This window comes from Symphalangus syndactylus, chromosome 8 (assembly GCF_028878055.3).
Source record: "Symphalangus syndactylus isolate Jambi chromosome 8, NHGRI_mSymSyn1-v2.1_pri, whole genome shotgun sequence".
In the NCBI taxonomy this organism is placed as follows: Eukaryota; Metazoa; Chordata; class Mammalia; order Primates; family Hylobatidae; genus Symphalangus; species Symphalangus syndactylus.
In genome coordinates, this window is record NC_072430.2 from 101,748,682 (window position 1) to 101,773,354 (window position 24,673).

General features: G+C 43.9%; 1 protein-coding gene across 1 annotated transcript in view; it reads right to left on the reverse strand.

Annotated features, from left to right (window-relative positions):
- RFTN2 (raftlin family member 2) overlaps positions 1-24,673 on the reverse strand; it is a 100,446-nt gene that overhangs the window by 7,727 nt on the left and 68,046 nt on the right. The window contains exon 8 of the mRNA XM_055290115.2: positions 20,302-20,380. Coding sequence (XP_055146090.1) covers positions 20,302-20,380 — 79 coding nt within the window. The remainder of the gene's footprint in view (positions 1-20,301; positions 20,381-24,673) is intronic.

A 24,673-nucleotide genomic window follows, 5' to 3' on the forward strand; every position in this document is an offset into this window, starting at 1 on the left:
CCAGGTGATTAAAAAGCTTTACTGCTCACACAAAGCCTGTTTGGTGGTCTCTTCACATGGATGCGCATGACATTTGGTGCCGTGACTCGGATTGGGGGACCTCCCTTGGCAGATCAATCCCCTGTCCTCCTGCTCTTTGCGGCATGAGAAAGATCCACCTACAACCTTGGGTCCTCAGACCAACCAGCCCAAGGAACATCTCACCAATTTTAAATCAGGTAAGCGGCCCCTTTTACTCTCGTCTCCAATCTCTCTCACTATCCCTCAACCTCTTTCTCCTTTCAATCTTGGTGCCACCCTTCAATGTCTCCCTTCTCTTAATGTTAGTCCCTTTCCTTTTCTGGCAGAGATAGAGGAGACGCATTTTATCTGTGAACCCAAAACTCTGGCGCCGGTCACAGACTCAGGAAGACAGTCTTCCCTTGGTGTTTAATCACTGCGGGGACGCCTGTCTGATTATTCACCCACGTTTCAGAGGTGTCTGATCACTGCAGGGATGCCTGCCTTGATCCTTCATCTTAGTGGCAACTACCACTTTCCCTGGGTGGTAAGCACCACCTTGCCTGGGGGGCAATTGCCCCCCACCCCTTCTCTCCATGTCTCTACTCTGTCTTTTCTCTGGGCTTGCCTCCTTCATTATGGGCAACCTTCCATCCTCCATTCCTCTTTCTTCTCCCTTAGCCTGTGTTCTCAAGAAGTTAAAACCTCTTCAACTCACACCCGACCTAAAACCTAAGTGTCTTATTTTCTTCTGCAATGCCACTTGACTGCATGCAAACTCGACAATTGTTCCAAATAGCCAGAAAATGGCACTTTTGATTTTTCCATCCTACAAGATCTAGATAATTCTTGTCATAAAATGGGCAAACGGTCTGAGGTGCCTGATGTCCAGGCATTCTTTTACATATCAGTCCCTCCCTAGCTGCTGTTCCCAATGTGACTCCTCCCAAATCCTCCTTCTTTCCCTCCTACCTGTCCCCTCAGTCCCAACCCCAAGTGTCACTGAGTCTTTCCAATCTTCCTCTTCTACCGACCCATCTGACCTCTCCCCTCCTCCCCAGACTGCTCCTCCTTATTAGGCTGAGACATTTTAACCAAATTATCTGCTTCCCTGACTATTCCTGGACTACAGCCACATCTCATTGTTGCCCTTCTTCCCAACCCAAAGCCTCCTTCATGTCTTCCTCTTGTATCCCCCCAACTTAACCCACAAGTATGGGACATCTCTACTCACTCCCTGGCAACCAATCACATGCCCATTACTATCCCATTAAAACCTAATCACCCTTACCCTGCTCAATGCCAGTATCCCATCCCACAACGGGCTTTAAGGGATTAAAGCCTGTTATTTCTCACCTGCTACAGCATGGGCTTCTAAAACCTATAAACTCTCCTTACAATTCCCCCATTTTACCTGTCCAAAAACCAGACAAGTCTTACAGGTTAGTTCAGGATCTGTGCCTTATCAACCCAATTGTTTTGCCTATCCATCCTGTGGTGCCCAATCTGTACACTCTTTTGTCCTCAGTACCTTCCTCCACAACTCACTATTCTGTTCTTGATCTTAAAGATGCTTTTTTCACTATTCCCCTGTACCCCTTGACCCAGCCTCTCTTTGCTTTTACCTGGGCTGACCCTGACACCCATCAGTCCCAGCAGCTTACCTGGGCTGTGCTGTCGCAAGCTTTCAGGGACAGCCCTCATTACTTCAGCTAAGCTCTTTCTCATGATTTACTTTCTTTCCACCCCTCCACTTCTCACTTTATTCAATATATTGATGACCTTCTACTTTGTAGCCCCACCTTTAAATCTTCTCAACAAGACACCCTCCTGCTCCTTCAACATTTATTCTCCAAGGGATATCTGGTATCCCCCTCCAAAGCTCAAATTTATTCTCCATCCATTACCTACCTTGGCATAATTCTTCATAAAAACATAATTCTTCATAAAAACTCTCCCTGCCGATCACGTCCAACTGATCTCTCAAACCCCAACCCCTTCTACAAAACAACAACTCCTTTCCTTCCTGGGCATGGTTGGATACTTTCACCTTTGGATACCTGGTTTTGCCATCCTAACAAAACCATTATATAAACTCACAAAAGGAAACCTAGCTGACCCCATAGATCCTAAATCCTTTCCCCACTCCTCTTTTCATTGCTTGAAGACAGCTTTAGAGACTGCTCCCACATTAGCTTTCCCTGACTCATCCCAACCCTTTTCATTACACATAGCCAAAGTGCAGGGCTGTGCAGTCGGAATTCTTACACAACGACTGGGGCCGTGCCCTGCAGCCTTTTTGCCCAAACAACTTGACCTTACTGTTTTAGGCCGGCCATGATGTTTCTGTGTGGCGGCTGCTGCTGCCCTAATACTTTTAGAGGCCCTCAAAATCACAAACTATGCTCAACTCACTCTCTACAGTTCTCATAACTTCCAAAACCTATTTTCTTCCTCACATCTGACACATATACTTTTTGCTCCCCAGCTCCTTCAGCTATACTCACTCTCTGTTGAGTCTCCCACAGTTACCATTGTTCCTGGCCCAGACTTCAGTCCGGCCTCCCACATTATTCTGGATACCACAACTGACCCCCATAACTGTATCTCTCTGATCCACCTGACATTCACTCCATTTCCCCATATTTCCTTCTTTCCTGTTCCTCACCCTGATCACACTTGGTTTATCGATGGCAGTTCTACCAGGCCTAATCGCCACTCACCAGCAAAGGCAGGCTATGCTACAGTATCTTCCACATCTATCACTGAGGCTACCTCTCTGCCCCCCTCTACTACCTCTCAGCAAGCCGAACTCATTGCCTTCACTCAAGCCCTCACTCTTGCAAAGGACTACACATCAATATTTACACTGACTCTAAATATGCCTTGCATATCCTGCACCACGATGCTGTTATATGGGCAGAAAGAGGTTTCCTCACTACACAAGGGTCCTCCATCATTAATGCCTCTTTAATAAAAACTCTTCTCAAGGCCGCTTTACTTCCAAAGGAAGCTGGAGTCATTCACTGCAACAGCCATCAAAAGGCATCAAATCCCATCGCTCAGGGCTACACTTATGCTGATAAGGTAGGTAAAGAAGCAGCTAGTGTTCCAATTTCTGTCCCTTACGGCCAATTTTTCTCCTTCTCATCAGTCACTCCCACCTACTCCCCCACTGAATCTTCCAGCTATCAATCTCTTCCCACATAAGGCAAATGGTTCTTAGACCAAGGAAAATAGCTCCTTCCAGCCTCACAGTCCATTCTATTCCGTCGTCATTTCATAACCTTTTCCATGTAGGTTACAAGCTGTTAGCCTGCCTCTTAGAACCTCTCATTTCCTTTCCATCGTGGAAATATATCCTTAAAGAAATCACTTCTCAGTGTTCTGTCTGCTATTCTACTACCCCTCAGGGATTGTTCAGGCCCCCTCCCTTCCCTACACATCAAGCTCAGGGATTTGCCCATGCCCAGGACTGGAAAATTGACTTTACTCACATGCCCTGAGTCAGGAAACTAAAACATCTCTTGGTCTGGGTAGACACTTGAACTGGATGGGTAGAGGCCTTTCCCACAGGGTCTGAGAAGGCCACCGTGGTCATTTCTTCCCTTCTGTCAGATGTAATTCCTCAGTTTGGCCTTTCCACCTTTATGCATTCTGATAATGGACTGGCCTTTACTAGTCAAATCACCCCAGCAGTTTCTCAGGCTCTTGGTATTCAGTGGAACCTTCATACCCTTTACCATCCTCAGTCTTCAGGAAAGGTAGAACAGACTAAAGGTCTTCTAAAGACACACCTCACCAAGCTCAGCCTCCAACTTAAAAAGGACTGGACAGTACTTCTTTTTTTTTTTTTAATTATACTTTAAGTTCTAGGGTACATGTGCACAATATGCAGGTTTGTTACATATGTATACATGTGCCATGTTGGTGTGCTGCACCCATTAACTCGTTGTTTACATTACGTATATCTCCTAATGCTATCCCTCCCCCCTCCCCCCACCCCATGACAGGTCCGGGTGTGTGATGTTCCCCTTCCTGTGTCCAAGTGTTCTCATTGTTCAATTCCAACCTATGAGTAAGAACATGCAGTGTTTGGTTTTTTTGTCCCTGTGATAGTTTACTGAGAATGATGGTTTCCAGTTTCATCCATGTCCCTACAAAGGACATGAACTCATCCTTTTTTATGGCTGCATAGTGTTTCATGGTGTATATGTGCCACATTTTCTTAATCCAGTCTATCGTTGTTGGATATTTGGGTTGGTTCCAAGTCTTTGCTATTGTGAATAGTGCCGCAATAAACATACGTGTGCATGTGTCTTTATGGTAGCATGGTTTATAATCCTTTGGGTATACACCCAGCAATGGGATTGCTGGGTCAAATGGCATTTCTAGTTCTAGATCCTTGAGGAATCGCTGCACTGTCTTCCACAATGGTTGAACTAATTTACACTCCCACCAACAGTGTAAAAGTGTTCCTATTTCTCCACATCCTCTCCAGCACCTGTTGTTTCCTGACTTTTTAATGATGGCCATTCTAACTGTTGTGAGATGGTATCTCATTGTGGTTTTGATTTGCATTTCTCTGATGGCCAGTGATGATGAGCATTTTTTCATGTGTCTGTTGGCTGCATAAATGTCTTCTTTTGAGAAGTGTCTATTCATATCCTTTGCCCACTTTTTGATGGGGTTCTTTGTTTTTTTCTTGTAAATTTGTTTGAGTTCTTTGTAGATTCTGGATATTAGCCCTTTGTCAGATGAGTAGGTTGCAAAAATTTTCTCTCATTCTGTAGGTTGCCTGTTCACTCTGATGGTAGTTTCTCTTGCTGTGCAGAAGCTCTTTGGTTTAATTAGATCCCATTTGTCAATTTTGGCTTTTGTTGCCATTGCTTTTGGTGTTTTAGACATGAGGACTGGACAGTACTTCTACCTCTTGCCCTTCTCAGGATTAGAATCTGTCCTCAAGATGCTACAGGGTACAGTCCATTGAACTTTTACATGGACGCACTTTCTTGCTCGGCCCCAACCTCATCCCAGACACCAGCCCTCTAGGCGACAATCTTCCAGTCCTCCAGCAGGCTAGACAGGAAATTCGCCAGGCTGCTTATCTTCTCTTGCCTACTCCAGATTACCAGCCATATGAGGACACCCTAGCTGGACAATCAGTTCTTGTTAAGAATCTGACCCCTCAAACTCTACAACTTTGATGGACTGGACCCTACTTAGTCATCTATAGTAACCCAACTGCTGTCCACCTGCAGGATCCTCCCCACTGGGTTCACCATTCCAGAATAAAGCTGTGTCCATCAGACAGCCAGCCTAATCCCTCCTCTTCCTCCTGGAAGTCACAAGTACTCTCTCTCCTACTTCGCTTAAACTCACTCGCATTTTTGAAGAACGGTAATAACCCTCATGAGACTAATACATCCCTTCATTCTCTTAAGTCTATTCATCTTTGCCCTACTTTTTACAACAGGGCTTTTTGCAGCCACCCTCACTACTTGGACTGCACCCCAAAAACTTGTCATCCGTACTATCTTCTGTCTAGTCATACTCTTATTCACCATTCTCAACTACTTGTAAATGCCCTGCCCTTGTTTACACTGCTGGTTTACACTTTTCCTTCAAACCATCATAACTGATATCTCCTTGTTTTACCTCAAACTGCCACTTTTAAGTCTCTCTTAAAGTGAATAGATGATATTTGCTGACAGGGCACACTCCAATACTTTCACCCTGATGAAGATCTATTTTTTACTTTTATACTCACTTTTATTCCCATTCTTATGCCACCTTCTACCTCTCCCCAGCTATCTCCACCACACTATCAATCTCACTCTCTCCTAGCTGTTTCGAATCCCTCCTTAGTGAACAATTGCTGGCTTTGCATTTCCCTTTCTTCCTGTGCCTACACAGCTGTCCCCGCCTTACATACAGACTGGGCAACATCTCCTGTCTCCCTACACCTCTGAACTTCCTTTAACAGCCCTCGCTTTTACTCTCCTGAAGAACTCATTTACTTTCTAGACAGGTCCAGCAAGACCTCCCCAGACATTTCACATCAGCAAGCTGCCGCCCTCCTCCACACTTACTTAAAAAAACCTTTCTCCTTATATCAACTCTACTCCCCACATATTCGGACCCTTCACAACACAAACTACTATTCCTGTGGCTGCTCCTTTTTTTTATCTCTCAGCAAAGACCCACTGGAATTCCCCCAGGTAACCTTTCATCTTCTTGATGTTCCTTCACTCTTCATTGCCAAAGCCCAACTACACACACCGCTGAAACAATTGGAGCCTCCCAGCTCCGCATTACAGATAAGCCCTCTATCAATACTGGCAAACTTAAAACATTAGCAGTAATTACTGCTTACGAAGGCACTTACCCTGCATTTCACTCCATACTTGTCTACCTTCCCCTTGCTCGTCAGACTCTCCTCCCAGGCCCTCTTCTTGTTTACTTATACCCAGCCCCGTAAATAACAGTGAAAATTTGCTCATAGATATTCAACGTTTTCTCACACACCGTGAAAATCGAACCTCCCCCTCTAAGCAGTTACCCCATCAGTCCCCATTACAACCTCTGACAGCTGCTGCCCTAGCTGGTTCCCTAGGAGTCTGGGTACAAGACACTTCTTTTAGCACTCTTTCTCATCTTTTTACTTTGCATTTCCAGTTTTGCTTTGTACAAGGTCTCTTCTTCCTCTGTGGCTCCTCTACCTACATGTGTCTACCTGCTAATTGGACAGGCACATGCATATTAGTTTTCCTTACTCCCAAAATTCAATTTGCAAATGGGACTGAAGAGCTTCCTGTTCCCCGCATGACACCAACACGACAAAAAAGAGTTATTCCACTAATTCCCTTGCTTGTCAGTTTAGGACGTTCTGCCTCCACTAATGCTCTTGGTACTGGAATAGCAGGCATTTCAACCTCTGTCATGACCTTTCGTAGCCTCTCTAGTGACTTCTCTGCTAGCATCACAGACGTATCACAAACTTTATCAGTCCTTCAGGCCCAAGTTGACTCTCTAGCTGCAGTTGTCCTCCAAAACCGCCGAGGCCTTGACTTACTCACTGCTGAAAAATGAGGACTCTGCATATTTTTAAATGAAGAGTGTTGTTTTTACCTAAATCAATCTGGCCTGGTGTATGACAACATAAAAAAACTCAAGGAATAGAGCACCAAAACTCTCCAACCAAGCAAGTAATTATGCTGAACTCCCTTGGGCACTCGCTAATTGGATGTCCTGGGTCCTCCGAATTCTTAGTTCTTTTTTTTTTTTTATTGTACTTTAAGTTTCAGGGTACATGTGCACAATATGCTGGTTTGTTACATATGTATCCATGTGCCATGTTGGTGTGCTGCACCCATTAACTTGTCATTTAGCATTAGGTGTATCTCCTAATGCTGTCCCTCCCCCCTCCCCCCACCCCACAACAGTCCTCGGAGTGTGATGTTCCCCTTCCTGAGTTCTCATTGTTCAATTCCCACCTATGAGTGAGAACATGCGGTGTTTGGTTTTTTGTCCTTGCGATAGTTTACTGAGAATGATGTTTTCCAGTTTCATCCATGTCCCTACAAAGGACACGAACTCATCATTTTTTACGGCTGCATAGTATTCCATGGTGTATATGTGCCACATTTTCTTAATCCAGTCTATCATTGTTGGACATTTGGGTTGGTTCCAACTCTTTGCTATTGTGAATAGTGCCGCAATAAACATACGTGTGCATGTGTCTTTATAGCAGCATGATTTATAGTCCTTTCGGTATATACCCAGTAATGGGATGGCTGGGTCAAATGGTATTTCTAGTTCTAGATCCCTGAGGAATCGCCACACTGACTTCCACAATGGTTGAACTAGTTTACAGTCCCACCAACAGTGTAAAAGTGTTCCTATTTCTCCACATCCTCTCCAGCACCTGTTGTTTCCTGATTTTTTAATGATGGCCATTCTAACTGGTGTGAGATGGTATCTCACTGTGGTTTTGATTTGCATTTCTCTGATGGCCAGTGATGATGAGCATTTTTTCATGTGTTTTTTGGCTGCATAAATGTCTTCTTTTGTTTTCTCCTCTTATTCGGACCTTATGTCTTCCATTTAGTTTCTCAATTCATACAAAACTGCATCCAGGCCATCACCAATCATTCTATATGACAAATACTCCTTCTAACAACCCCACAATATCACCCCTTACCACAAAATCCTCCTTCAACTTGATCTCTCCCACTCTAGGTTCCCATGCTGCCCCTAAACCTGCTTGAAGCAGCCCTGAGAAACACTGCCTATTATCTCTCCATACCACCCCCCAAAATTTTCGCCGCCCCAACATTTTACCACTATTTCATTTTATTTTTCTTATTAATATAAGAAGACAGGAATGTCAAGCCTCTGAGCCCAGGCCTGCACGTATACATCCAGATGGCCTGAAGTAACTGAAGAATCACAAAAGAAGTGAAAATGGCCGGTTCCTGCCTTAACTGATGACATTACCTTGCGAAATTCCTTCTCCTGGCTCAGAAGTTCCCCCACTGAGCACCTTGTGACCCCCGCCCCTGCCTGCCAGAGAACAACCCCCTTTGACTGTAATTTTCCACTACCTACCCAAATCCTATAAAACGGCCCTACCCCTATCTCCCTTCCCTGACTCTCTTTTTGGACTCAGCCCACCTGCACCCAGGTGATTAAAAAGCTTTATTGCTCACACAAAGCCTGTTTGGTGGTCTCTTCACACAGACACGCATGACATGTTAAGTTTAATAAATACATCTTCAGCAATCATATCACCTCTCCTACCCCACCCTCATTTCACATTAAATAATAACATTTCCAACAAACCAAACTGTGATGTTCTCATAATTTAGACTCTAGAAGTCTGAAGTCCAACTAGTTCTTGGAGATTATCTACTTTAGTCCTCTTATTCTACAGAGATGGGGCCCAGACCCAGAGAGAAAACAGGATTTATCCAAGGTCATGGAATAGCTGGCCTGGAATTGTAGCCCGAGTCTTTTACTCTGTTCTTTTCACACTGTCTTACCTACATCTGCAAAAATATGAGTAGATTTGCTGTAAAAGATTTGTGTGTTTCTTAAATAAAAATTTCCTTCAATCATAAAAATAACACATTTAATATGGGAAACGTGACAAAAACAAAGAAAAAAGGAAAACCCACCTATAATTCCATCTCCTAGAAATACAACTGTTAAAACCTCAGCATATTTTCCTAATTTTTTCTCTAAATATATATGTATGTTTGCATGCACACAGACGATGTATAGAAACAGTACATAAAACGTTTTTTTTGAGATGGAGTTTCACTCTGTCACCCAGGCTGGAGTGCAGTGGCACGATCTTGGCTCACTGCATCCTCTGCCTCCCAGGTTCAAGCGATTCTCCTGCCTCAGCCTCCCAAGTAGTTGGGATTACAGGCATGCACCACCACGCCCAGCTAATTTTTGTATTTTGAGTAGGGACAGGGTTTCACCATATTGGCCAGGCTGGTCTCAAACTTCTAATCTCAAATGATCTGCCCACCTTGGCCTCCCAAAGTGCTGGGATTAATTACAGTTGTGAGTCATGATGCCCAGCTCATAAAACATTTATGCCTCACTTTCCCATTTAGCACTATATTGTGAATATTTCTCTATGTCAATAAAGAAATAAAGATTTCCCATGCTACATTTTTAGCCTTTCTCATATACTTCCTCACTTTCTTCTGATATTTTCACTGTAAAATTGGAGGAAATTATACTAAGATTTGGATGCAGAACTAATAAAACCTTTGATAAAATCTACTAACTTTTCAGTCATTCCTATTTACAAAAAAAGGGTGACCCATTAAAAATACATGAGACCTAGTGACACATTAGTTGAATTTAGGGTGTTCTACCATTCTACCTTTCAGTTTTCACTGTTGGTATCTTAAAAGCAAAAGATTGAAGTCAGAATTTTACCAGCAATCATAAAACATTGTGTTGGACACAATCTTGGATAGCGTTATGATGGATACAGTGGAAGCGCGGCTAAGAAATTTAGTTTATAAAATGACAAAAACATGGAATGGACATTGAGGATTTCTTTCCTTCTTCAACCTTGCTGTCCTAAGTGTAGCTCTTGGACCACTTGGAAGAGTAAGAGGTTTTGAAACAGTAGAGAGGTGCTACCCTTGCCTGCTCACAGAACACATTCCTGGATCTTCCCAGCTTGGGGCTGTCAAAATCACAGAAGCCTAGGAAGGGGGATGGGTATGGTGGACTTATTACTACCTCTCCAGCCAGCTTTCCTATCCATCTTCTTCTCTACTGCAGTGTGGGCAGGTGACCCAGTCAGATCTGACCAGAGTCATTCCCTGGGACTACTATATTGACTCTAGGATAAACAAGTTCTTTCCTTTTGATAAGGAGGCCAAGCTTACCTCCTAAGGAGCCCTCTGCACATACACACAACACACACAGAAGCCAAACAAACAGATGAGAGGAAACGTCTTGACAATGTGGAATCTCTGATGTCAGCAAGTGAGGTCTTCGGTTATTTTTCTTTTTCTTTCTTTCTTTAATTTTTTTTGTTTTTCTGTCTGAGACAGACTCTCACTCTGTAGCCCAGGATGGAATGCAGTAGTGCAATTATGGCTCACTGCAGCCTCAACCTCCCTGGCACCAGTGATCCTCCCACTTCAGCCTCCAGAGTAACTGGGACTACTCTGGACACCTGTGCACGCCACCATGTTCAGCTAATTTTTGTGTTTTTTGTAGAGGTGAGGTTTCACCATGTTGTCCAGGCTCTTTCCTTCCTTCCTTGTTCTTTTTTTTTTTTTTGAGACGGAGTTTCACTCTGTCGCCCAGGCTGGAGTGGAGTGGCACGATCTCGGCTCACTGCAACCTCCACCTCCTGGGTTCACGTGATTCTCCTGCCTCAGCCTCCCGAGTAGCTGGGACTACAGGCACTTGCCACCATGCCTGGCTAATTTTGTATTTTTAGTAGAGACGGGTTTTCGTCATATTGGCCATGCTGGTCTCGAACTCCTGACCTTGTGATCCACCTGCCTTGGCCTCCCAAAGTACTGGGATTACAGGCGTGAGCCACCATGCCCAGCTGTTCTTTTTTTTTTTTTTAAATGTTGTGAGCCATGCCAGTATAGTCTTCCCACCTAGAAGCCAATAAATTCCCTTATATACACAGGCTAGTCTGAACTGAATTTATGTCCCTTACAACCCAAAGAACACCAATAAGGAATATAGAAACAAGCTTGGATGGCCAGAAGAGTGCTGCTCTCCCACTCTAAATCTGCCCTTATGGCAGTAAGGATCACTCTTCCTACTCAGCCTTGCTATCATTTCCTCTAATCCATTTAGAGGCCTCTCCCCAAAATAAATAAAAATAAAAATAAAAATAGATAAAAGGAACAGCAAGATAAAAAGACCCTGGCCTTTTGGCATCACACAGAGAAAAGAGAAGTTAGCAACTTCACTAAGCTTCATAAGCATTCCATGACCCAAGGACAGTCTTTACTGAAGGACAAAGGCATAGAAAATATAGTCTATGTAATTTGTAGAGCAAATGATCTTTGACATTTTATTTTTTAAATGAACATACAGTAAAAGTGACTTTGGAGTGTACAATTCTATGAATTTTAATACTTGTATAGATTTAACCACATTTGGGACACAGAACAGTTCCACCACCCCAAAATACTCCTCTATATATCCCTCTATCACACCCTTCCACCACCCCTAATCCCTGGAAACCACTGATCTGTTCTCCACACTATAGTTTTGTCTTCTTGAGTATGTCATTTAAATAGAATTATACAGTCTGTAATATTTTGAGGCTGGCTTTTTTATTCATTAAAATGCCTTTGAGATTAATCCAAGTTATGTGTATCAGTAAGTTCTTTCTTACTTATTTTTATTTTTTATTTGTAGAGACAGATTTTATCTTATTTTACTTTTTTATGAGATGGGGTCCCAAGTTGCCCCAGTTGGTCTCAAACTCCTGGCCTCAAGGCCAGCCACCTGCCTTGGCCTCCCAGAGTGCTGGGATTACAGATGTGAGCCACCATGCCCAGTCCTTTTTATTTCTGAGTATTTAATTGTATGGATGTACCACTGCTGTTTATTCATTCGCTTGTTGAAGACATTTGGGTTGTTTCCAGTTTGAGGTGGTCACGAATAGAGCTGCTACAAAATTTGTGTGTAGTTTCTGTGTGAACATAAGTTTTTATTTCTCTAGGTTAAACACCCAAGACAGGGACTGCTGGGTCATATGGTAAACGTCTGTTTAACTTCATAAGAAGCTGCCAAACTGTTTTCCGGGGTGGATGATATGGTTTGGTTCTGTGTCCTCAACCAAATCTCATCTTGTAGCTCCCATAACTTCCATGTGTTGTGGGAGGGACCCGATGGGAGATAATTGAATCACAGAGATGGGTCTCTTCCGTGCTGTTCTCATCATAGTGAATAAATCTCATGAGATCTGATGGTTTTAAAAATGGGGCCAGGCACAGTAGCTCATGCCTGTAATCCCAGCATTTCGGGAGGCCAAGGCAGGCGGATCTCGAGGTCAGGAGTTCGAACCAGCCTGGCCAACACAGTGAAGCCCCATCTCTACTAAAAATACAAAAATTAGCCGGGTGTGGTGGTAAACACCTGTAATCCCAGCTACTCAGGAGGCTGAGGCAGGCAGGAGAATTGCTTGAACTGGAGAGGTGGAGGTTGCAGTGAGCTGAGACCATGCCATTGCACCCCAGCCTGGGTGACACAGTGAGACTCTGTCTCAAAAAAAAAGGGAGTTCCCCTGCACAAGCTCTTTCTTTGCCTGCCGCCATCCACCATCCACATAACATGTGACTTGATCCTCCTTGCCTTCTGCCATGATTGTGAGGCCTCCTCAACCACAAGGAACTGTGAGTCCAATTAAATCTCTTTCTTTTGTAAATTACCCAGTCTCAGGTATGTCTTCATCAGCTGCGTGAAAACGGACTAATACAGTGGCTATACCGTTTTGCATCCCCAGCAGCTGTGTATGAGGGTTCTGATTGCTCCTCATTCTTCCCAGTTCTTGGTTTTGTCAGTATTTTTTATGTTAACCATTTTAACAGGTGTATGATATCTCATTATGAGTTTTCATTTGCACTTCCCTAATGGCTAGTGATTTAAGCATCTTTTCATGTATTTACTTCTCATTTACATATCCTCATTGGTGAGGTGTTCTAGTCTTTTAACTATTTTTTAACTGGGTTCTTTTCTTACTCTTGAATTGTGAGAGTCCTTGATACCCTTTGGGTAAAATTGTTTGTCATGTATATGATTTCTGAGTTTTTCTCTCCCAGTTTGTGACTTGTCTTCTCCTTCTGTTAACAGTGTCATTCACAGAAGTTTATATTTTGATGAAGTATATTTTTTCAATTTTTAAATAGATTATGCTTTTGGTCTTACGTCTAAAAACTTTCTTTTTGAGACAAGGTCTCACTCTGTTGCTCAGGCTGGAGTACAGTGGTGCGATCATGGCTCACTGCAGCCTCAATCTCCTGGGGTCCAGCGATCCCCCCTCCTCACTCCTCCAAGTAGCTGGGATTACCCGTGTGCGCCACCATGCCCAGCTAATTTTTGTATTTTTTTGTAAACAGGGTTTTGCTGTGCTGACCAGCTGGTCTCAAACTCCTGGACTCAAGTGATCCTACTGCCTCACGCTCCCAGAATGCTGGGATTACAGGTGTGAGCCACCGCACCTGGCCTCTAAAAACTCTTTGCCTAACTCCACTTTATGAAGATTTTCTCCTATGTTTTTTCCTAATAGTTTTCTAGTTTTACTAAAATGAATTCTCTCTTAATAGCTTAGAGAAAACTGAGGCAATAAATGAGAGTATAAATATTTTGAAATGCATTTTTCATGTTTAAAAACAGGCACAAGTATCTAGAATATTGCAGAAGATATATCTGTGAAATATAAAACAAATTCCAAAAGTAAAGGTCTCCATAACTTCCAAAGAAAAAAATCCAACGATATGCTTTCTTCATTGTGCAATCCTCAGTTTCCTCCCCCACAACAGGGGCATGAAATGGATTTGTTGAACATAATGTGTCCAGAATTGGTGGGTTCTTGATCTCACTGACTTCAAGAATGAAGCCGCGGACCCTTGCGGTGAGTGTTACAATTCAATTCTTTTTTTTTTTTTTTTTTTTTGAGACGGAGTCTCGCTCTGTAGCGCAGGCTGGAGTGCAGTGACGCAATCTCTGCTCACTGCAAGCTCCGCCTCCCGGGTTCACGCCATTCTCCTGCTTCAGCCTCTCCGAGTAGCTGGGACTACAGGCGCCCGCCACCACGCCCAGCTAATTTTTTTGTATTTTTTTAGTAGAGACAGGGTTTCACCGTGGTCTCCATCTCCTGACCTCGTGATCCGCCCACCTCGGCCTTCCAAAGTGCTGGAATTACAAGCGTGAGCCACCGCGCCCGGCCTGAGTGTTACAATTCTTAAACGCGGCGTGTCCGGAGTTTGTTCCTTCTGATGTTTGGATGTGTTTGGAGTTTCTTCCTTCTGGTGGGTTCCTGGTCTCGCTGGCTCAGGAGTGAAGCTGCAGACCTTCGCGGTGAGTGTTACAGCTCTTAATGTGGCGCGTCTGGAGTTGTTCGTTCCTCCCGGTGGGTTCGTGGTCTCACTGGCTTCAGGAGTGAAGCTGCGGACTTTCGCGGTTAAGTGTTACAGCTCATAAAGGCAGTGTGAACCCAAAGAGTGAGCAGCAGCAAGATTTATTGCAAAGACTGAAAGAACAAAGCTTCCATAGTGTGGAAGACAACCCCAGCGACTTGCCACTGCTGGCTCGGGCAGCTTGCTTTTATTTTTTATTTTTATTTTTTTGAGACAGAGTCTCGCTCTGTCACCCAGGCTGGAGTGCAGTGGCGCAATCTCGGCTCACTGCAAGCTCCGCCTCCCGGGTTCACGCCATTCTCCTGCCTCAGCTGCCTGAGTAGCTGGGATTACAGGCGCCCGCCACCGCGCCCGGCTAATTTTTTGTATTTTTTAGTAGAGACGGGGTTTCACCATGTTAGCCAGGATGGCCTCTATCTCCTGACCTCGTGATCCACCCGCCCTGGCCTCCCAAAGTGCTGGGATTACAAGCGTGAGCCACCACGCCCGGCCTCGCCTGCTTTTATTCTCTTATCTGGCCCCACCCACATCCTGCTGATTGGTCCATTTTACAGAGAGCCAAATGGTCTGTTTGTTACAGAGAGCTGATTGGTCCGTTTTGACAGGGTGCTGATTGGTGAGTTTACAATCCCTGAGCTAGACACAAAAGTTCTCCACCTTCCCCACTAGATTAGCTAGATACAGAGTGCTGATTGGTGCACTTACTAACCTTGAGCTAGATACAGAGTGCCGATTGGTGTATTCACAATCCCTTAGCTAGACATAAAGGTTCTCCAAGTCCCCACCGGATCAGCTAGACACAGAGTGCATATTAGTGCATTTATAAACTTTGAGCTAGACACAGAGTGCTGATTGGTGCATTTACACACCCTGAGTTAGATACAGAGTGCTGATTGGTGTATTCACTATCCCTTAGGTAGACATAAAGATTCTCCAAGTCCCTACCAGATTAGCTAGATACAGACTGCCAATTGGTGCATCCACAAACCCTGAGCTAGACACAGGGTGCTGATTGGTGTGTTTACAAACCTCGAGCTAGATACAGAGTGCTGATTGGTGTATTTACAATCCCTTAGCTAGACATAAAGGTTCTCTAAGTCCCCACTAGACTCAGGAACCCAGCTGGCTTCACCCAGTGGATCTCACACCAGGCCGCAGGTGGAGCTGCCTGCCAGTCCTGCGCAGTGCGCCCACACTCTGCAGCCCTTGGGCAGTGGATGGGATCGGGCACCGTGCAGCAGGGGGTGGTGCTCGTCGGGGAGGCTCTGGCGGCGCAGGAGCCCCCGGCGGTGGAGGAGGGTAGGCTCAGGCATGGCGGGCTGCAGGTCCCGAGCCCTGCCCCGAGGGGAGGCAGCTAAGGCTCTGTGAGAAATCGAGCACAGAACCAGAGGGCTGGCACTGCTGGGGGAGCCGGCGCACCCTCCGCAGCTGCTGGCCCGGGTGCTAAGCCCCTTAATGTCTGGGGCTGGCTGGCCGCTCCAAGTGCGGGGCCGCCGAGCCCACGCCCACCTGGAACTGGCGCTGGCTCGCAAGCGTGGCGCGCAGCCCCGGTTCCTGCCCACGCCTCTCCCTCCACGCCTCGCTCTCCACACCTCTCTCTCCACACCTCTCCGCAAGCGGAGGGAGCCGGCTCCGGCCCGGGCCATCCCAGAGAAGGGCTCCCACGGTGCAGTGGCGGGCTGAAGGGCTCCTCAAGTGCGGCCAGAGTGGGTGCTGAGGCCGAGGAGGTGCGGAGAGTGAGCGAGGGCTGCGAGGGCTGCCAGCACTGTCACCTCTCGATAACAGTACTGTTCTGTGCTCAGTGAAATTGGATAGGAGAAGTCTTGACATTAGTCTTAGTAAAAGAGACGAGAAATTTTTTTTTTTTTTTGAGATGGAGTTTCGCTCTTGTTGCCCAGGTGGGAGTGCAATGGCACGATCTCAGCTGAGCACAACCTCCACTTCCCGGGTTCAAGCAATTCTCCTGCCTCAGCCTCCTGAGTAGCTGGGATTACAGGCATGTACCACCACACCCAGCTAATTTTGTATTTTTAGTAGAGAAGGGGTTTTTCCATGTTGGTCAGGCCGGTCTTGAACTCCCGACCTCAGATGATCCGCCTGCCTTGGCCTTCCAAAGTGCTGGGATTACAGGCGTGAGCCACTGCGCCCAGCTGAGAAATTTTTTTCAAAGGTCAGACTCTAGGTTAATTTCTATCAGCCCATGAAATTTATTGTTTAATGAAAACGCATTGACAATCCTAGGACAACATTTGTAATGTCTGAAATACCTACCAACTGTTTTTAAAACTAAACATCTTTGAAAAAATTCTTTGAAAGACTTTATAAACAAAGCAATCTCCCCATCAACCCCTTCCAAACAATAACTGATTTCAAGGTATTAACAAAGAACAGTGCTATTATGCATCTGTGACTGCGTAAGTTTTTTCAAGGCATATTATAAATACAACTTTCACAAAATATATATTAGATAGCTAAATTAACATTTTGGTAATAAATCAACTGTATATTGATATTAATAGTTTACTTTCCCGAAAGTATTACTACCATTTTGAGATAAAGTAAGAAATTGTTTCCTTAAGTAAAAACTGAAAGAATTTGCAAATCAGCTTTCTGTTATAGCTGTTAAGACACTTTGACTCCTACCTACAAGTTCTGCCCTGAAATAATCTCAAGATCCTGCAGTTTCTTGCTAGAAAAATTAAACATTTGTCAAATGAAGAAATGGTAAATCCATTTAGAAGAAGAATTGTAAGTTATAAAATATATTATTATTAGATTTGTCATTGATACAAGCTAACTATATATACTTCCTATTATATAAATGAACCAGTAATTTTACATTACAGTAAGATATAAAGATTACCCAAAGAAAAGCTATGACTAGAGACTACTGGATAGTATCTAAAGCTAAACAAGAAAGGGCTGGGTACAGTGGTGAGCACCTGTAACCCTAACTACTTGGGAGGCTAAGGTGGGAGGAGTTTGAGACCAGACTGGGCAACACAGGGACACGCTGTCTCATAAAAAAGTAAAACGTGATAAACAAAAAGGGCCTAAATACTTTTGGGGAATTAAAAACCTTATATCTAATATTAAGTAAAAGAGACTGTGAGGTATCTGGATTTGGGTCTTCCATCTTCACAAACACAACTCCATGGCCCTCAGTAAATCAAAACTCCATAAGGCTGTGAATTCTGATGATTTTTTCCTAAAAATAATGGCCATTTGTAGAATGTTAAAAAGAAAGAAAGAGGCTGGGTGTGGTGGCTCACACCTGCAATCCCAGCACTGTGGGTGGCCGAGGTGGGCAGATCTCGAGGTCAGGAGATCAAGACCATCCTGGCCAACAAGGTGAAACCCTGTCTCTACCAAAAATACAACAATTAGCTGGGCATGGTGGCGTGTGCCTGTAGTCCCAGCTACTCGGGAGGCTGAGGCAGGAGAATCACTTAACCAGGGAGTAGGAGGTTGCGGTGAGCCGAGATTGTGCCACTGCACTGTAGCCTGGAGACAGAGTGAGACTCCATCTCAAAAAAAAAAAAAAAAAAAAAGAATAAGAAGGTTGTGACATGATGAGAAGTTTGCTTTGGGGGAAGAAGAAAGGACAACTTTTTCTGGCCATTCTCTACATATACCCACCTTTGCTTCTTCTAGGCAGAATATTTCTTTTTTTTCTTTTCTTTTTTTTTTTTTTTGTTTTTTGAGACAGAGTCTCACCCTGTCACCAGGCTGCAGTGCAGTGGTGCGATCTCGGCTCACTGCAACCTCCACCTCCTGGGTTCAAGCGATTCTCCTGCGTCAGGCTCCCAAGTAGCTGGTACTACAGGCACATGCCATCACGCCTGGCTAATTTTTGTATTTTTAGTAGAGACAGGGATTCACCATGTTGGCCAGGATGGTCTTGATCTCTTGACCTCATGATCCGCCCACCACTGCCTCCCAAAGTACTGGGATTACAGGCCTGAGCCACCACGCTGGGCCAGAATATTTCTTTTCTTTAATTAATTTTTTTTGAGACAGGGTCTCACTCTGTCACCCAGGCTGGAATGCAGTGGCATGATCACAGCTCACTGCAGCATTGAACTCCTGGGCTCAAGTGATCTTCCCACTTCAACATCCCAAGTAGCTGGGACTACAGGCATGTGCCACCATGGCTGCCTAATTTATTTTTTAATTTTTTATAGAGACAAGGTCTGCCAGTGTTTCCCAGGCTGGTCTCAAACTTCTGGGTTCAAGCAGTTCTCCCACTTCAGCCTCCCAAAGTGTTGGGATTACAGGTGTGAGCCTCTGTGCATGGCCTAGACAGAATATGTTTTAATAAACTCATGAACTTGACTCATATCCTCATTGTTGTGGAGGGTTGCAGTGCTCACTTGTGGGCTTTAATGTGGTTTCTAATTCTGTGTACTTGGTCATTCTATTCTCCTGCCTCTCCGTCTTCCAAACAACCTCTCTACCGATTTACCTACTGACCCAGCCAGCCTCTTTCCAAAATTAATGTGAGATGATTTAGCATGGCTGTATTAAACACACAGTTGATCTAGCTCTTTGATAGTTTAGATAACTTTAAAATTTACTAAACAATGTTTTCTTTTTTCAAATCTCTGCAGCTTTGCCCGAAAACATAAAACAATGTTTTGTTGATTTAGATACAGAAAAAGCATCACTTTAAATAGTTTTCTGGTCCATTTTCAAATTTTTTGTTTTGCAAGTTATGCTTTATTAATGCACAGATTGCCTCATTCAATCATTGTATTCTAGCTGTGCATCCAGTAAGATCAAGGTGACTTGAGGACCAGAATAGCCCTTCAGCAAAGTGCTGAAAAAATATAAACTTGAGTAGATAATATAAAAGAAAAGTGTTGCCAAAGGTCAATGTAGCCAAGGTTGCATGGATGCATTGCAAGATCAGGCACATTCATTCACAAGATTTAGAGCTGTAAGGGCAGAAAAAACTGTTCCTCTATCCTCTTAGGTTCGGTAGCTGAGAACTACAAATTAAACTGACAAAAGACATATTAATAGGAGAAAAGGTTTATTTTCAATGCACACAGTCTCTTCACAGAAAAGTAGCAAAAACCCAAAGAGGCAGTTTGGTGTAGAAGACCTGGGAGTTTATATACCATTTTAACAAAGGGTGATAAGTTGTGGACAGGTGACTAGATGAGGGAAAAGGAGTTTGGGCTTCTGGGGAAGTAAATTGTGAGAAGGCAAATACATGGGGTAAACGAATGGAAGATCAAGCTTATTTTAGTAAGGTTTGTTTTTGCAGACTCTTCAGTGTGAATTGTCTCGGTGATTAGACACCTTTACAAATGGAAATTTATGTCACCTTATAAAGTGAAATGTATGCCCTTGTTTTTCAGCGGGAAGGTGGAGGACAGAGAGTTCCTCCTGTGTCTGCTGTTTCTTAATTGCCTTCAGCTCAAAGTGATCCTCATGCCAAAGTGGCATATTTTGTGATGGCATATTATAATCCCCTTTGGAACTATTTAATGTTGCCTGATTGCTAGCACATTTCCCTTATAGGTTGGTTCAGAGGACTGTTTCCATATCATGTCCATGCTTTCTTATTTGGAATTACAATAAGAGTTTAGGGATTAAATGCTTCAATATAACATTCAGTTAATAAAGCATCAATTTTACTCACATCTGGTGTTTGAGCAGCTGAATTCCACATAACCGGCCTCTGAAGGAATACGATCTGCTTTGTAGCCAAATTCCCTTCACTGCAAATTAAAACAATAATATTAGTATTTGTGAATTAGTAATTATCTATATTTCATAATTGGCTAGAACATTCCGTATGTAGTTTTGTAAAATAATCTTCTGACCAAAAATAATTATAAAATATAAATCTTTTTTTCTTCCAGTGATGGAAAAAATGTAAAATATAATTCTATAAAAACCACATCTGGAAAAACAAGAAAAACCCCTAAAAACTGAATATGGTCACTAAAAAAGGAAATAATTTTAATGTTTAAAGACACTTGTAATCTCACCAAGCTAACATCAATATTTTCATTTCTTGCTTCCCCTCTTAGTCTTTATCAGCTTGTGTAATTTGCATGTCTGTGATCACTGCACATTTATATTTTGTTTCTATGCCCTTCACTGAACACTCTTTTCCTTGTTTGTACACTGTAATCATATTTTTAATGGTTGCATAATAACTCAAAGAATTAAGATACCAAAATGTACTAAACCTTTCTTTTATTATTGGAAAATAAGGTTGCTTCCAGTTTCTTGCCAGTTATAAATAAATGATGCTGTTATAAAAAAATATGTATCGTATTCCTCTTATGAATTATTTTCTTGAAATGAATACTTAGGAGTGGGATTATTAGGTCAAACCTTATGATTTAAGCTTCTTGGTATGCATTGTCAAACTTGCCTTATAAACAGAAGAGACCAATTTAGGCTGCCACATGTGAGAAAATTTACATCCATTTTCAATTGAGGGACTCCAACTATAGCTAGATTTATTTTCAGATGCTTCTTTGTAGTCAGCTACTCAGTATTCTCCTTATTTAACTATCATCATGGCAAATTACCCCTTGCCAAAGACTACTTGGGGTTTGTATTCCTCTGAAATGCTTTTCACAGAGTCTCCATGGATTTATGGGGAGGAGTGTCTGTAGCTAATGTTGCTCAGTTACGACTTTTATTATGCAAAAAACCCCAACAAAACCTTACTATTAGCTGCATTTTATGCTGAGCCCTTTTCCTGGAAAATGAATGCAACACTGAAACTCTGGCTTTAGAGTTATATGTCAACTGCATACCATTTGAAAATTCCAGCCTTACTGATACCACTGAATTTTGAGAAATATCAAATCTTCCTCAAAGTGATAACAGGAGACTGCTTCTTTTTTATTTTTGAAAGGCTGTTTCTAGTCTAATCTCATTCCATTTTGACCTTATCTTTGATTGGAACAAAAAACTTTTATAAAATATGTAGTAATTTTGGGAACAAATCATCATGAGGCTTTGGTACACGGGCGGGATTAGCATGTGTACAGAAAAGGCTGGTCACATGTTTTGGGGGCATGAAGTATACTGGAAAAAGCCATGGCTTTGGAACCAGACAGTTCCTGGGTTCAAATCCAAACTCTGTCATAGTACCTAATAGCTGATGCCTTTAATCATTTAATCCGTAAATTCTCTGTTTTCTTTTTCTTTCTTTTTTTTTTTTTTTTGAGATGGAGTTTTGCTTTTGTTGCCCAGGCTGGAGGGCAATGGCGTGATCTCGGCTCGCCGCAACGTCACCTCCCGGGTTCAAGTGATTCTCCTGCCTCAGCCTCCCGAGTAGGTGGGATCACAGGCATGTACCACCACACTGGTCTAATTTTGTATTTTTAGTAAAGACGGGGTTTCTCCATGTTGGTCAGGCTGGTCTCCAACTCCCGACCTCAGGTGATCTGCCTGCCTTGGCCTCCCAAAGTGCTGGGATTACAGGCGTGAGCCACTGCACCCAGCCTCTGATTTTTTTCTATCAGGGACCTCAATAAGTGATAAGTGAAGAATAAGAGTGCATGAAGAGCCTCCCATTGTGCTTGCCACGAGAAGGAGCACAACTGTGATTTCCTTCCACTTTTCCATTCATTTAGTGAAATATAGGGTGCAGTTAAGGGAAGGGGAGAAAAGTTTCAGAATCAAGAATATCTTCCAGAGAGCAAATTCAAGGGACAGCAGGACATGGTGGTTCATGCCTGTAATCCTAGCACTTTGTGAAGCTGACGGAGGAGGATCCCTTGAGCCCAGGGGTTTGAGACTAGTCTGGGAAACATACTGAGACTCTTGTATCTACAAAATCATTAACAAAAAAAAATCCAAGTATGGTGGCACATGCCTGTGGTCCCAGCTACTCGGGAGGCTGAGGTAGGAGGATCACTTGAGCCCGGAGGTTGAGGGTGCAGTGAGCTATTGATCACGCCGCTGAACTCTAGCATGGGTGACAGAAAGAGAACCTATCTTAAAAGAAAGAAAAGTAAAGAAAAAAGAAAAGCAAATTCAAGGGACAGGGTACGTGGGAATGCAGAAGGGACCTTCTGGGTAATGTTCCAGGTGTGTGATCCAGGTGGAGAATTACATGAAAGAACCAGGTCTGGAACAATCCAAAGATGGGAAGCAGGGATCAGGGTAGAATTATTCTTCTTGAAGAGAAAGCAGGAATGCATCGGGGTAGGGATTGTTGGAGACCTTACAGGGAGTTCTTTCACACTAACTGTGGATGGGGCAATTCTGAATGCACTAAGATCTAATGTTTGGCCTACGGCAGGCTTTACAAACTTTACCGTGCATTCCAGACACTGAGGTGCCTGTTGATTCCAGGGTCCACTCCAGTCTTTTGGAATCTCCATTTCACCAGGCTGCCCAGGTGGCCCTGATGCACAGTAAATTTGGGAACCATCACCAGAAGGGACAGACTTGGAAGTGTGGACTTCTCAGGGCCTGGGGATTATTTGGTGATACTTGCTACTATCAAAGGCATTCACTGTTTTCCTTGAATAATAAAACTCACCAACAGTTCCTCTTGGTATGGAGTGTGGGAAAAAAAAGGGCTTATTTTCTGGAAGCATCCTTGATGTCTATTTTACCATATTCTTCTTCTTTTTTTTTTTTTTTTTGACGGAGTCTTGCTCTGTCGCCCAGGCTGGAGTGCAGTGGCGCGACTTCAGCTCACTGCAAGCTCCGCCTCCCGGGTTCACGCCATTCTCCTGCCTCAGCCTCCAGAGTAGCTGGGACTACAGGCGCCCGCCACCACGCCCGGCTAATTTTTTGTATTTTTAGTAGAGACGGGGTTTCACCATGGACTCGATCTCCTGACCTTGTGTTCTGCCCGCCTTGGCCTCCCAAAGTGCTGGGATTACAAGCGTGAGCCACCGTGCCTGGCCTTACCATATTCTTCTAATGTGACTTGTGTCCTTAAATGTTTTGGACAATTTTAGCCGGATAGGCTGCCTAGAGCCATGCTGAGGACACATATTTTTCACCATCTTTAGTTTACCAATTTATTCCTGACCTGACTTGTCTAAAATATAAACTGATTTAGAATGTGGGCGAGGAGTTACTCCCTCTGCAGTCCGACACAATTTCTGGCAGCAAACCCAAATTATGAAAGAGTATCTCTACCAGTGGATCCCGAGGCAGTGTGAGAAGGAGAAAGAGGAAGGAGGTGGCTTTTCAAAGGCTCGGTGGGTTGGAGGTGGAGGTAGGTGGGTTAGGGGTGTATGTCAAGGAAAAAAGTCCTCAGATGGTGTGAAGTACACTGCTCGATCCTGGGTTGAGAATCATTGCCTGTATGTTTGAAATAGGATTCTCTCTGCCAGTGTTCTGCTTGATATTTAACACAGTATGCAGATAGGTGAAACATGTGGCACAGGGGAGGGCGAAACCTCCACAGCTGCTTCAGTGAGGCAAGAGCACTGTCAAACCCATCCCTCCTGTGGTGTGAAGGGGAATTGCCTCTGAAAGGGCAGAAGCTTTTTAAGCACGAGCTTTATTTTATTTTATATTTCATTTATTTGAGGCAGAGTCTCACTCTGTTGCCCAGGCTGATGTGCAGTGGTGTGATCTGGGCTCACTGCAACCTCTGCCTTTTGGGTTCAAGGGATTCTCCTGCCTCAGCGTCCCAAGTAGCTGGGATTACAGGCACTCACCACCACATCTGGCTAATTATTTTGTATTTTTAGTAGAGACGGGGTTTCACCATGTTGGCCAGGCTGGTCTTGAACTCCTGACCTCAGGTGATCCACCCGCCTCGGCCTCCCAAAGTGCCAGGATTACAGGTGTGAGCCACCTCGCCTGGCCTAAGCACGAGCTTTAAAACTGTTTGGCTGAGACAGATGAGTAATGCCTTCCAGTGGCCCTATGAGGAGTGCTGTTTGGGGAGTCTAATGAGATAAAACAGCAAACATGGAGATGGTTTGTCAAAGGCTGACAACTTTAGACAGCATCTGGATGCTCAAATAAGACTTTGGAAGGTCAGCCTCTGCCTACCTCTTGGGGAGGTCCTCAGA